This window comes from Balaenoptera acutorostrata, chromosome X (genome assembly GCF_949987535.1).
Source record: "Balaenoptera acutorostrata chromosome X, mBalAcu1.1, whole genome shotgun sequence".
Taxonomy (NCBI): Eukaryota; Metazoa; Chordata; class Mammalia; order Artiodactyla; family Balaenopteridae; genus Balaenoptera; species Balaenoptera acutorostrata.
The window spans coordinates 115,275,464-115,288,911 of NC_080085.1; the positions used below are offsets into that span (position 1 = coordinate 115,275,464).

The following is a 13,448-nucleotide window of genomic DNA, read 5'->3' on the forward strand; positions in this document are numbered from 1 at the left end:
CTGGCCGATGGGATTACTCTACCTTGCAAGTCTACATATGTACATACTTTACAGGCCCTGATATTTTCCAGTAATTGATTTCCCTTCAATAAAATGATGACCTAGTTGTTCCCTAAACCACCATCCAGCCTACTGACAGGCAGGTGGGCCTGAAGCACCGTGGAGAACACTTTGTTGATGGTGGGGTCTTCATAACAGAACACTCTACTATGTCATCCAATTTCAGCAAAAACGAAAAGAAGCTAGTTACCTACTGCCCAACTGTCTGGGGTGCCGGCCCTGAACTTTCATCCCACTTCTGAACTAGGTCAGATTTATAGCTGAGACTATACGCTCCAGTAGTTTCAGCTGTTTTAAACTAAAAAAGAGCCCTGAAAAGAATCTGTCCAAGTGGAAACCAAACTATTTATTGTATGGAAATTAAACTGATAGGCAATGGCAGAGTCTATTTATTCTAGCTCACTTGGGTTCAGTTCAGCTAAAAATCCATTGTCACTTACCTTGCTGCATCTAGAATCTGAAAAATCCTCCACCTGTTAAAGGAACAGTAAAACCAGGTGCTAGCAAGAGCTTGGTAAGAGAGGAATTAAAATAATACAAGTTTTCCAAAAAATAAAAAAATAAAAATAAATAAAATAATACAAGTTTTCCATTTTGCTTTGATAACATATTTTTCCAGCTTTCCAAACCGCAAGGAAACAGCTCATGGAGGGCTCCCCAACTTGCTCCCCACTAGCTCCTCTCATGTAGTGGGGGATTATGAATCAGAGGGCTTAAAGGGGCAGGGCAGCACTGAGAGCCAGACCTCTGAAGGGCTATGGGCTGAGAATGATAGATCCTCCACTCGGTCATAACTAATTCCATTCCCCTTCATACATGCGATGGCAATCTAAGCAAGACACAAAAGTCAATAAACCAAAACCTAGACCACACCAAACCAAGCACTATGGCATCACTAAAACGGAAATGCCTGATTGAAAGAAGCTAGGAGGAATTTACAGGGATTTTTCATATTATCAGGGATATATGAAACACAAATAACAAAAGGAAAAGAAAAGAAAGAATGATTAGACTTTGCGGATGCTCTTCAAACAGATGAAAATTCAAAGCACACAGAAAGTGATACATAAATCGGCACTAGTTCCTTCCACCCAAATGCAAGACATCCATCAAAGTAAGCAATGTCTCTCCATTTAAAAAAATACTCATCTGTTTTCATAATATATGTCTTAAGAGTCACAAAATACTAATTCTACTACGTGAATTTCTGATATTGGCAGGGACTGGGAAGTCGTGCACGGGTCAATTGCTAATTTGAGAGTTCAAATGGGCTCAGTTAGCTTTTTGTTTTACTGTATTAAGCATGGGATATTATAATGTGGTAACACTTTAGTGCCCATAGCGAGTTATATGGCCTGGATATTTTCTTGGGAGAAGTGTTTCTTTACATCAAATCTATCTGGAGGCTTTAGGAATGAGGTAAGAGAGACTTTACATAGCCCAACTAGCAGCAGAGGCCTTGCATCAGCACTTGAGAAGCAATATACAGCTCTTTTATCATCAGTTCTTGGCATGGCTAAGGCCCCCTTCCCTAGTTCTACGAGTTGTTAAGACTGGTGGAGAAGCAAGTGTTATGAAAACAAAAGTGATGTAGTTAATGACATCAGATCTGTTAGACAAGACACCTCCATTAGCTGACTTACCATCCAGGGCCCAATGTGATCCTCTTCCATTCCAGCCACAAGAAAGAAGTAGAGTATTCTGACCTACCCCATGACTTAGTTTCCCTACACAGTGAAGAAAGGGTAGTACCCCTTCTACTGCACTCAGCTTCATGAACAAAATATAATACAACTTTGGGTGAAAAATAAAAACAACAACAACATGAAAACGTAAAGTTATATGTTGAATCTTAGTGCTAGAAAATTCCAAAGTCAAATATGTAGCACTTTCCAAAACTATAATTTTACTTTTGCTGCATTAATAGAAACCCTCAAATAATATAAGTATGTACATAATTTATGTATATTGATGTCTATGGGGACCAGAGCAAATTTAACTTTGCCTCTTGAGGTTTTTTTTAAAATTTCTATGTAAGTTTCTCAACTGTCTATTAAAGTTTGCTCAGGGATTACACTGAGGAGACTTTTGGAAGCTCATTGCCTTACCTGGGAGTCCAGGTTGCCGGAGGTGGATCATTCAATGGTGAGCCAGGAAGATGTTACAGGTGCACCAATCAAAAGGGTGGGCAGTCATCGGAAGTGAATCAAATGCCATGAGGAAAAAGATAAAAAGGAGAGGCATACTGATTAGAAAAAAATGAATTAACTTTATAAGTCCATTTTACTTACACGTACACACACACACACGCACACACACACGCACACACTCTTTGGAAAGGTTCTTAAATGGAATCTTCTTTAAAAGACCCTTTAATAAAATGAAAGGATAATTATGTAATGTGATAGAGGTGCTAATTATCACTACAACAGCAATCATATTACAACATATAAGTGTATCAAATTAACACATTGTACACCTTAAATTTACACAATGTTATGTGTCAAATATATTCAATTAAAAAATCACTCCCCACAAAAAATGTGTCATTTATTATGTGACAGGCATCATTATAGGTACTTAAGGATACGGCAGTGAGTAAAACAGACGCAAATCTCTGCCTTCACAGAGTTTACAATTTTGTGGAAGATGTTTTTATACCATCTGTTTGGAAAAGAGTTCCACAGAAATATACTGTATGTTATGAACTCTAGGAAAATGTTTCTCCTAGTTTTATTTATGTCTTTATGTATGGAGAACATATCCACTGGCATCAGATTCAACATCTGTATTAGAAAGGCTTCTCTTTCTGATTGGAAGGGACATTATTTCTTATCATGATTTCTCCATGTGGAAACTTCCCCCGCCCCCCACCGAAGGCTGTAAGTCAGGTTTCTTTTTAGTGAGGCCATTTGCTGTTCATAGAATTCCACGTGCGCATACCTTGAAATACTGTGAAAACAAGAAGTCTCTAGACAGCAGCTTCATACTACTGTGGGGTACCACATCCCAGCAGAGTTTTTCTCATTGGATGCTCTAGTGTTCTGTAACACTCTGAGATTGGACTCATCAGCCCTCAGCAAGCCACCTCTTGAGAAAGCAACAGCAGGTGGTGGACAAAAGGAGCTGTGCTTCTCATGCCCATGACCCAGACACTGTCTGGAGAAGAAGTAGTAAGAGTAACCTTCTTCTGGACCAAGGTTCAAGATGGGACCAAATATCTCTCAAGTGACAGCTACTACCTAAATGTTAAATGGTCAGGAAAAGGAAAAGATGAAAATGAAGGGAAAACACACACACACACACATATATACATACATATATATATATATATATATACCAGTGGAAAAATGGGAATTGAGGGGGAGACTTGGGACCCCCCAAAACTCCAGATGGGGATTCGTGCTAACTAGAAACCTCAAATGATGACACCTACCCCCTGGCATTTACATTCTCAGGGTAGGTGCTTAACGCTTCAGAATTAAAAGTGAAGCTTTCTAAGCACAGGGAACTATATCCAATATCCTGGGATAAACCATAATGGAAAAGAATATAAAAAAGAATGTATATATGTGTATAACTGAATCATTGTGCTGTACAGCAGAGATTAACACAACATTGTAAATCAACTATACTTCAATTTTTTTAAAAAAGTGAAGCTATCTATTCACTTTGATATTAAGGATCCAAATTAAGATGTAGGAAAAACAGGATGATGTAAAAATCCGAGACCCTCTGCCTAAAAATCGGGATTCCTGGTTTCTAATCCTGTTTTACCAATGACTCATTTGATCTTGGGCAAATTCTCTTCTCCGCTCTCTCAGGGAGCCATATGAAAAGAGGGATTTTCACAAGGTGGTTTCTAAAAATCCTCCAGTTCCAATATTTTTGTAATTCTCTAATAGCTTTGCCTTTCATTTTGGTGCCAAGTTAGTTAAAAGGACAGAAATCTCTAGTCGTTTTCTCAGTACAACATGCCATTAGTAGTTCAGAGAGCCCAGAGCCCCACAGTCTGAGCTTACGAGTAGATGAAAACGTGGCCAAAACAATAACAGCCAAGTTGAAATGCAGCCGATCATCATTCTGTCCAGGGAAACAGCTTTGTTTATTTGAAATAGAGAGTGGCTGGTTCTCTAGGATGGAAAAGTTATACAAGTAAACTTAACTGAGAATAACAAGGAAAATCTAATTGATAAACAACTAACACCCCACCCCCTTCTCTTTCCGCTCGTGCAGCTGCTTCATCTGCCAGGAGCCTGGGATGTTGGTGATTGCTGTCAATCAGCAGAGACCTCCACAGCCACACTCTCCCAGATAAAGGCTTACATAAATGCTCAGATTTTGCAAAGGGTGGTTAAAACAAACAAAAAAACCCACCAACACTGTTTTGGTCTGATTGCAAATCTGTGGCAGACAATACACTCCGGGAACCAATTACCTCCCACTGTTCCAGGGCTGCCAAGCAAACGGCCCATTCAAGCTCTCTGATTTGTGATACTGGATTGGTTTGCTCCCATACCCAGAGCTGCTGTGCCCTTGATCTCCCACCTTCTTCCCATGTAGGATGCCCTTCCACTCTCATCCTGATCTGACCTAATATACTGCTGCTCAGTTACCCGCCACCTCCTTTTGTATCTTAGGCCGCATCCTCATTTGGTATCTGAAGGCCAAATACAGTATAGCTTAGTGAAAAACTTATTCTGTATGTTGAATCTGGTCCCCTAAATGGGAAGGTGTCCTACACAAAGTCCCAGGTGAAGGACTCTTACTCTTTTGTTGTTTTTCCCAATCTTTATATTTTTATTGCTAATTACCATTAAGTACTTTTTAAATTTTTTATTGAAATATAGTTGATTTACAATGTGTGTTAGTTTCAGGTGTATAGTAACGTGATTCAGTTATACATTTTTTTAGATTTTTTTTCCATTACAGGTTATTACAAGATATTGAGTGTAGTTCCCTGTGCTATACAGCAGGTCCTTGTTGGTTATCTATTTTATAGAAGGACTCTTATTCAAACTGGTGCGGGAAAATGCAGAAGCCAGATGAAAGGCCTGGATGATTTTTAAGGCCCTAGGCAAAAAAAAAGAAAAAGCTACTCGTCTTCTTTACTTCTTTACTTGTCTTCTTTACTTTAAAGCTACTTTAAAAATGATGCCTGGCCTCAACCTTTTGCTCATGCGCAAGCCTGAGAGGCAGTGGGGGGCCATGGAATAAGCCCAGGTCTCACACAGACTGGGTTCTAGTCCAGACTCTTTCACTTACTAATTGTATGATACTGCAAAGGTGCCTTAACCTCTCAACCTTGATTTTCTCATCTGCAAAATGGGAACAAGTATAGTACCCACACGAGTAATGATGTTCAACATATTTAACAATCAATACGGTATGGGCACTGACCAATCAGAAAAGAAGCCAACTGTCAACACCCTGTGTAGACAGGCCAATGCATGCCCCAAAAGGTGGTCGTAAGGATTAGATGAGATCATGCCTGGAAATCCCGTAGCAAAGTACCACGTCCAGGGTCAGAACTCAATAACTTTTGTGCATGATTATTTTTATCCAGGGAAGAAAACGAGTAAGAGAATTGTCCAACAGTATTTTGAGTGTGTGGCAGGCCAGGGTCAAGACTCCTAGCCTCCTGTGGCCGAGCCCTCTTGCCACCCTGGGAACACAGGCAGCTTTTCAAATCCAGGGTTCAAGGACATCTACATGTACAAGGCCATGTTGAAAGCAACCATATTTATTGTTATGGGGGAGGAGTATCCCCCAATATCCATGTTCTACTGTTTGACAGCTCTGCTTTCTTCCTCGTTCCATGCCAAGCCTACCAGAAACTGTGCAAACTCCAAGAAAGGGAGCTCTTCAGAGTCTGCCTCAGAAGACTAGAATCCAGAACATCCTTTCCAACCTTTACTCTGTAAGTATTTGCTTTCATCCCCTTTGGCACAACTCTGAGGCCTCCTGAGTTTGTCTTGACTGCTCCTTTCATAATGGCCTCCTTCCCCCCAGATACTAAACCTGGCTTCCAGACCCATCCTCCTGGCCTACTTTCCCGGACAGCTGACAAGATTTCAATCCTATCCTTGCCTTTGAACAGGAACATTTTAAGACTACAGAGTCTTCTAGATCCACAGGAATGACCCTCTAAAAAATGGTTCAATCTCCAATCCCATGACATTTAGAGAGGACATTTTTTTAACATGTTTATTGGAGTATAATTGCTTTACAATGGTGTGTTAATTTCTGCTGTATAACAAAGTGAATCAGCTATACATATACATATATCCCCATATCGCCTCCCTCTTGCATCTCCCTCCCTCCCACCCTCCCTATCCCACCCCTCTAGGTGGTCACAAAGCACCGAGCTGATCTCCCTGTGCTATGCGGCTGCTTCCCACTAGCTATCTATTTTACGTTTGGTAGTGTATATATGTCCATGCTACTCTCTCACCTCGTCCCAGCTTACCCTTCTCCCTCCCCGTGTCCTCAAGTCCATTCTCTACATCTGTGTCTTTATTCCTGTCCTGCCCCTAGGTTCTTCAGAACCATTTTTTTTAACATCTTTATTGAAGTATAATTGCTTTACAATGGTGTGTTAGTTTCTGCTTTATAACAAAGTGAATCAGTTATACATATACATACATATGTTCCCATATCTCTTCCCTCTTGCGTCTCCCTCCCACCCTCCCTATCCCACCCCGCTAGGTGGTCTCAAAGCACCGAGCTGATCTCCCTGTGCTATGCGGCTACTTCCCACTAGCTATCTGTTTTACATTTGGCAGTGTATATATGTCAATGCTACTCTCTCACCTCCTCCCAGCTTACTCTTCCCCCCTCCCCGTGCCCTCAAGTCCATTCTCTACGTCTGCGAGAGAGGACATATTTTTGATAGGGATTTGTCCCCATACCTCTCCATTTATACCACCTAAATACACTATATACAATACAATGTACAATATATAACAGAGAGCTACGCTGGCTATGTCAAAACCCTGTGGTTCATAGCTGCTGGTTTCTTATTCCCTGGAGTCATGTGGGTGGGGAGAGGCAAATGCAGCACAAGGGAACAGAAAGAGGCCTGGACAGGAAGTCAGAAGACCGAGGTCCTCTTGCTAGCTCTGCTGTGTGACCCCTCACAAGCCCACTCTCCAGAGGGGAAGATGGCTCTCAGTTTCCCTATCTGCACAGTGAGGGTGTTAGACTAGGTGCTTTCCCAAAGGCCCCTGTTCATTAGAACATTCTAAGACTTTATAATGAATGTGACTCAGGAACATTCCTATGAATAGAGCCTGGGTTCTTACCAACCAAGGCTGAGAGAGACACTCTTGCATTGCTCTGAGAGACTCTAGGGCCCAAGGCTGAGTAGACAAGCTTCTCTTCACTGGCCCACTTTTTCCATTAGGTCTCCAGACCGACCCTGGCTCCTCAGGGAACTTCACTTGGGCATGCTCGTGACCTTCTGGCCAGTGCCCGGCGTGTAAGTCAGGAGTTACCTAAATTCTGCGTAATAAGCCAATTTAAGGAGAGCTACTGATGGCTTAATTGTGGTCACTCTCTGAGGTTATACTTGGACTGGGTGGGAAACCTAAAGGAGTGATTAATAGGAGCAGATCAGCTGCTCTGGGCTGGAATCCTTCTAGTACCATCTCTATCAACAGCATGGAGTCATTCTCTAACCCAACATTGGATTCAGAACTCAAGTGGCCACTATAAATGAGTGGTTTGAAAGGTCCTCCTACCATCATCAATCACAGACTCTGAGGGGATGGGAGGTGTCTCTGGGTGATCTTTTAGAGACCATTGGTCTTGCAGAACCCTTTCCTGACCCCGAGTCTCTGCAGAGGCGGGGACTTGCTGCAGATCACAGACTGCCTCAGTGGCAGGGCCAAGACCAGGACCCAGCTCTACAGGTCCGTTTCCCTGACAGGGTACTACCCACCCCATGTCCACCAAAGCATGCCTAGGGCGGCAGGCAAGCAGGCATCTGTGTCCCCACATACAACCACACAACTCTTCAGAACAACTCAAAGAGCAATGGCTGCAAAAGACTGGGGAAACAACCCTAAAAGACCCCAAGGACTTTCAATTCTTCCTTTCCAGTAGCTGTTAAATTGTAAACACATTTTCCTAAGCTGCTCTCTCAGGTTTTGTTCTCTGCCTACATGCACGTTGACTACATCATGCCATAACCATCAGCGATTCTTCTGTTCTTTTCCTTTTGAGAAATAATACCTAATACCTGGGCCCTGTGTTGCCAAAACACCAAGCACGTTTTGGAAACAAAGTGGATCTGATGAGGAAGATTGCTACAGTCCTTTTCAAAGAGTGTTTGCTTACCTATTGGCGAGTCAGGCAATTCTCAGTTGCAGAGGTCTTCCCTAAACTGTTTGTTATCTGCAGTCATTACTGAAACCGCCCCATCAGCTCCCCTCCACACCCCTACCCACCAGTTTTTGGTAAAATCCTCCCATTTTGGCATCATAAGAGTGCCCTCTAGCGCTGATCTAATTAAGAACCTGGAGACTGAGGGATTCCTGTTTTCGTGGGAAATGGGTTTAGCTATAACTTGTCCTTGGCTGTGTTAAGATATATTCTTTCTGAAGCATCTCTAAAGCACCTACTTGACAATGTAGTCTTTCAGAAAGCAGTGAAAGGAGTGTTTTGCCACTGAACAAACAATGCAAACCAAAAACCAAAAAAAAAAAAAAAGCGAGGGCCTTAAAAGAAAACCTGGCTTGTGCTCCCTGCTGAGATGCATTCCCACTCATGATGCCGGGGCGCTGTTTGAATTATAAAAGAGGGTGCACAGACGCAGGCCAACTCCATCAATTAAAAGTTAACAGTAATTTTTTAAAAATTAAAAAAAAAGTATACAATTTTTAAAGGTTACTTTCCATTTACAGTTATTACAAAATATTGGCTCTATTCCCCGTGTTGTGCAATATATCCTTGAGCCTATCTTATACCCAATACTTTGTACCTCCCACTGCCCCACACTACCTTGCCCCTCCCCCCACTCCCCACTGGTAACCACTAGTTTGTTCTCTATATCTGTGACTCTCTTTCTTTTAAAAAGTTGACAGTGATTTTTGCACGAGGAACTCTGTTCTGAAGTGCCAGGTGCCACGCCTCTACACTCAGTACCCTTGAGCAAGTGACACTAGACTAAGCACAAAGGAAAAGAAAAAGGCCTCAGCAGGCGATGAGAAAGGGGTGAGAACAGGCTGGATGGAGAATGAGGCACCGCGAGGCCCAAGGTGAAAGAAAGAAAGACTTCCAGTACATCACCCTGACAGTAAAGAGCGAAGGAAAAGTGACGTCTGAGAACTACAATGCGCTCCGCTTGAACAAAAGGAAGTTGGGTTGTGATAATATAATTCTGGATTCCATGGAATGTTGTGGCTCAGAGAGGCAAGAGAGAGAAGACAGAGAAACAATATAGTGGTTCACAGCTGGAGAGTCATTTTTCCCAGGAAGAATCATACCTTGAGGCTCAACCATATCTGATTTAGTTGATACTTAGCCGTGTGGCTGACAGGGTCTTGGTGCTCGGCCATGTGTCAAGTCTGAGCCTCTGAGGTGGGAGAGCCAAGTTCAGGACACTGGTCCACCAGAGACCTCCAGGCTCCATGTAATATCAAACAGTGAAAGCTCTCCAAGACTTCTCCATCACCACGCTAAGACCCAGCTCCACTGAACGGCCAGCAAGCTACAGTGCTGGACACCCTATGCCAAACAACTAGCAAGACAGGACCACAACCCCACCCATTAGCAGAGAGGCTGCCTAAAATAATAATAAGGTCACAGACACCCCAAAACACACCACCAGACGCGGTCCTGCCCACCAGAAAGACAAGATCAGCCTCATCCACCAGAACACAGGCACCAGTCCTCTCCACCAGGAAGCCTACACAACCCACTGAAACAAACTTAGCCACTGGGGACAGACACCAAAAACAACGGGAACTATGAACCTGCAGCCTGTGAAAAGGAGACCCCAAACACAGTAAGTTAAGCAAAATGAGAAGACAGAGAAACACACAGCAGATGAAAGAGCAAGGTAAAAACCCACCAGACCAAACAAATGAAGAGGAAATAGGCAGTCTACCTGAAAAAGAATTCAGAGTAATGATAGTAAAGATGATGCAAAATCTTGGAAATAGAATGCAGAAAATTCAAGAAACGTTTAACAAGGACCTAGAAGAATAAAGAGCAAACAAACATTGATGAACAACACAATACAGGACATGGAAGCAACCTAAGTGTCCATCGACAGATGAATGGATAAAGAAGATGTGGCACATATATACAATGGGATATGACTCAGCCATAAAAAGGAACGGGGCCTTCCCTGGTGGCACAGTGGTTAAGAATCCGCCTGCCAATGCAGGGGACATGGGTTTGAGCCCTGGTCCGGGAAGATCCCACATGCCGCGGAGCAACCAAGCCCGTGCACCACAAATACCGAGCCTGCGCTCTAGAGCCCGAGAGCCACAACTACTGAAGCCCACGAGCCTAGAACCTGTGCTCCGCAGCAAGAGAAGCCACCGCGATGAGAAGCCCGTGCACCACAACCAAGAGTAGCCCCCGCTCGCCACAACTAGAGAAAAACCCACGTGCAGCAACAAAGACCCAATTCAGCCAAAAATAAATAAAAATAAAATAAATTTATATTAAAAAAAAAAGAAACGAAATTGAGTTATTTGTAGTGAGGTGGATGGACCTAGAGTCTGTCATACAAGAGTGAAGTAAGTCAGACAGAGAAAAACAAATACCGTATGCTAACACATATATATGGAATGTAAAAAAAAAAGGTTCTGAAGAACCTAGGGGCAGGACAGGAATAAAGACGAAGATGTAGAGAATGGACTTGGGGACACAGGGAGGGAGAAGGGTAAGCTGGGACGAAGTGAGAGAGTGGCATGGACATATATACACTACCAAATGTAAAACAGATAGCTAGTGGGAAGAAGCCACATAGCACAGGGAGATCAACTCAGTGCTTTGTGACCACCTAGAGGGGTGCGATAGGGAGGTTAGGAGGGAGACGCAAGAGGGAGGAGATATTGAGATATATGTATATGCATAGCTGATTCACTTTGTTATAAAGCAGAAAGTAACACACCATTGTAAAGCAATTATACTCCAATAAAGATGTTAAAAAAGTAAAGTTGACAGTGATTTTTGAATGTGTTTTAGAGTTCCCCAGATGCAAACTTCTGTATTTGTATGTTAGGTTTCAGCAACGTGTTTCCTCAATTTGATCATATACATACTTTTGCTTTGAAGGGAAGGATAGACCATTAAGAATCCCTTAGAAATGTTCTGGGTATAACAGGGCTTGCTTTCTGATAACAAGAGCCTGAAAAGGTTTCACTTATAATAGAAATATAAATGTGCGTGTGTACGTGTGTATTTCTATGGTTTATTTTATCCCATTATTTCCATATTTTGGATTTAGGGATCTGGAATATCCACAATGAATGCTATCTCAGCACTGGTTCAAATCAGCAGGGAAGATTTCCACTGTATCTTTTACATTCCGCTTCACAAGAGGCTGCTCCTCTATCGAATCCCAAATATTGGATGCTGACACAGACAAAGAATGGCAAGCCGCCAATGCAAGACAGAACTGCTTCATTCACATTTTACCATGTTTAAAACACAGAGCATGACAAAGTCCCTAAGGAGTAATGCTTCGGCAAGCGCTAAAATAAAGATCGAGATCATTCTCAGGAAATATTCAGCCAAGTCACTAAGAGGATCAGACAGTAACGACACATGTAATGGTCCATCCTGGACATATGTCACTTGCTTTCCTCAAGGAGCGTCTATCTCTGCTGATGTCAAAGTATGGCAGGAGCCAGTGGCTTGGGTCTGAAAATTCCCTCAAGCCAGCCCCAAAGAGGGAATCGGCAGGTGTGTGAAGAAAGAGGCAAGTGCTAGAGCGGAGCCAGCACTGGCTTTGGAGCTGACAGAACTGTGTTCGAATCCCAGCTCTTCCAAATGTCTTTGGTCGCTTCAAACCTGTCAGTCTCATTTTTCTCAACAAAACTGTGACCTCCTTGTGATCTCCAATATCTGACAGAGGGCACAAACAAGGTGCACAATAAAACCTGCTGAATTTACTAAAACCAACCATTTTGATTAAAAAAACTGAAAAATACCCCTCATTGTCCAGATGTTTGGGAAGAAGTAAATGAAACATCTGTATAATGGACTCCATTGTTTAAAATCTGTGTTGAAGATTTTAAGCCACTGCTGTTCTTGCCCACATAGATCTTGCTAGTCTCCATCAATGTGACAAATCAAAAGGTCCAGGGCTGTGCTTGAGACCCCCAGGCCAAACAGTTCTTTCAGTTTGGCAGATGTAATATTCATGACTGGATTTAACTTGGTGCTATTGATGGATGTACCGCTTTTTGAAAATTCATGACCGGTTCGACATTTTTGTGGACTTTGGACACCTTTCCATGTGAAGATGTAGCGCCATTTTTAGGCAAAGCCTCGGTTTTCATGAGAAAGCAGGTTTCCTTTGATAGCAAGATTCTCAGTTTCATGTCTTACCTGAAGTTTCAAAACCAGGTACCAAAAAGACCCTGAGTGCTTCTGCCCCCCAAATCCAAAATATGGGACAAGTGTGCCAGATTATCTGGAAGAGTACACAGAATATCTTTTTCTAGAATTATTGGAAATTATACCTAAATGACAAACAATAACAATCGTACTATTAGCTATTAAATAGTGAGTACTTCCTATATGCCAGGCACCATGCGCTTTACAGGAGTTATTTCATCCCGAGCAGAAGTCTATACTCATTGTATAGATGAGAAAACTGAGGCTCAGACGGACTCGTACAACTAATAACTCAAATCCAGAGTTGTAGGATGCCAGCACCCAAGCTCATTACCCATTAAGCTGTACTGTACCTGTGAGGCAGGCATCATTTTTATCTTTTTACAGGTAAATTAGGTGAAGCTCAGAGAATAACTTGCTCAAGGTCACATACCTAATAAGTGAAGGCGCTGAGATGAGAATATTCAATATTCCCTGACTCCTAATATTTTTTCGAAGTATAATTGATTTACAATATTGTGTTAGTTCCAGGTGTATAGCAAAGTGATTCAGTTATATATATATTTTTTTCAGACTATATTCCATTATAGGTTATTACAAAATATTGAATATTGTCCTGTGTTATACAGTAAATCCTTGTTGCTTATCTATTTTATGTATAGTAGTTTGTATCTCTTAATCCCAGACTCCTAATTTAACCCTCCCCCCTCCCTTTCTCCTTTGGTAACCGTAAGTTTGTTTTCTATGTCTGTGGGTCTATTTCTGTTTTGTAAGTAAGTACATTTGTATCTTTTTTTAAGATTCCATAT

General features: G+C 42.1%; 1 protein-coding gene across 5 annotated transcripts in view; it reads right to left on the reverse strand.

Annotated features, from left to right (window-relative positions):
* Positions 1–13,448, reverse strand: part of HS6ST2 (heparan sulfate 6-O-sulfotransferase 2) — a 313,350-nt gene that overhangs the window by 79,779 nt on the left and 220,123 nt on the right. For 4 of the 5 annotated variants that reach the window (XM_057539023.1, XM_057539020.1, XM_057539021.1 and 1 more), the window contains one exon: positions 501–533. The exons of the other annotated variant lie outside the window; for it this stretch is intronic. In XM_057539023.1, coding sequence (XP_057395006.1) covers positions 501–533 — 33 coding nt within the window. The remainder of the gene's footprint in view (positions 1–500; positions 534–13,448) is intronic. 5 annotated transcript variants of the gene reach the window in all.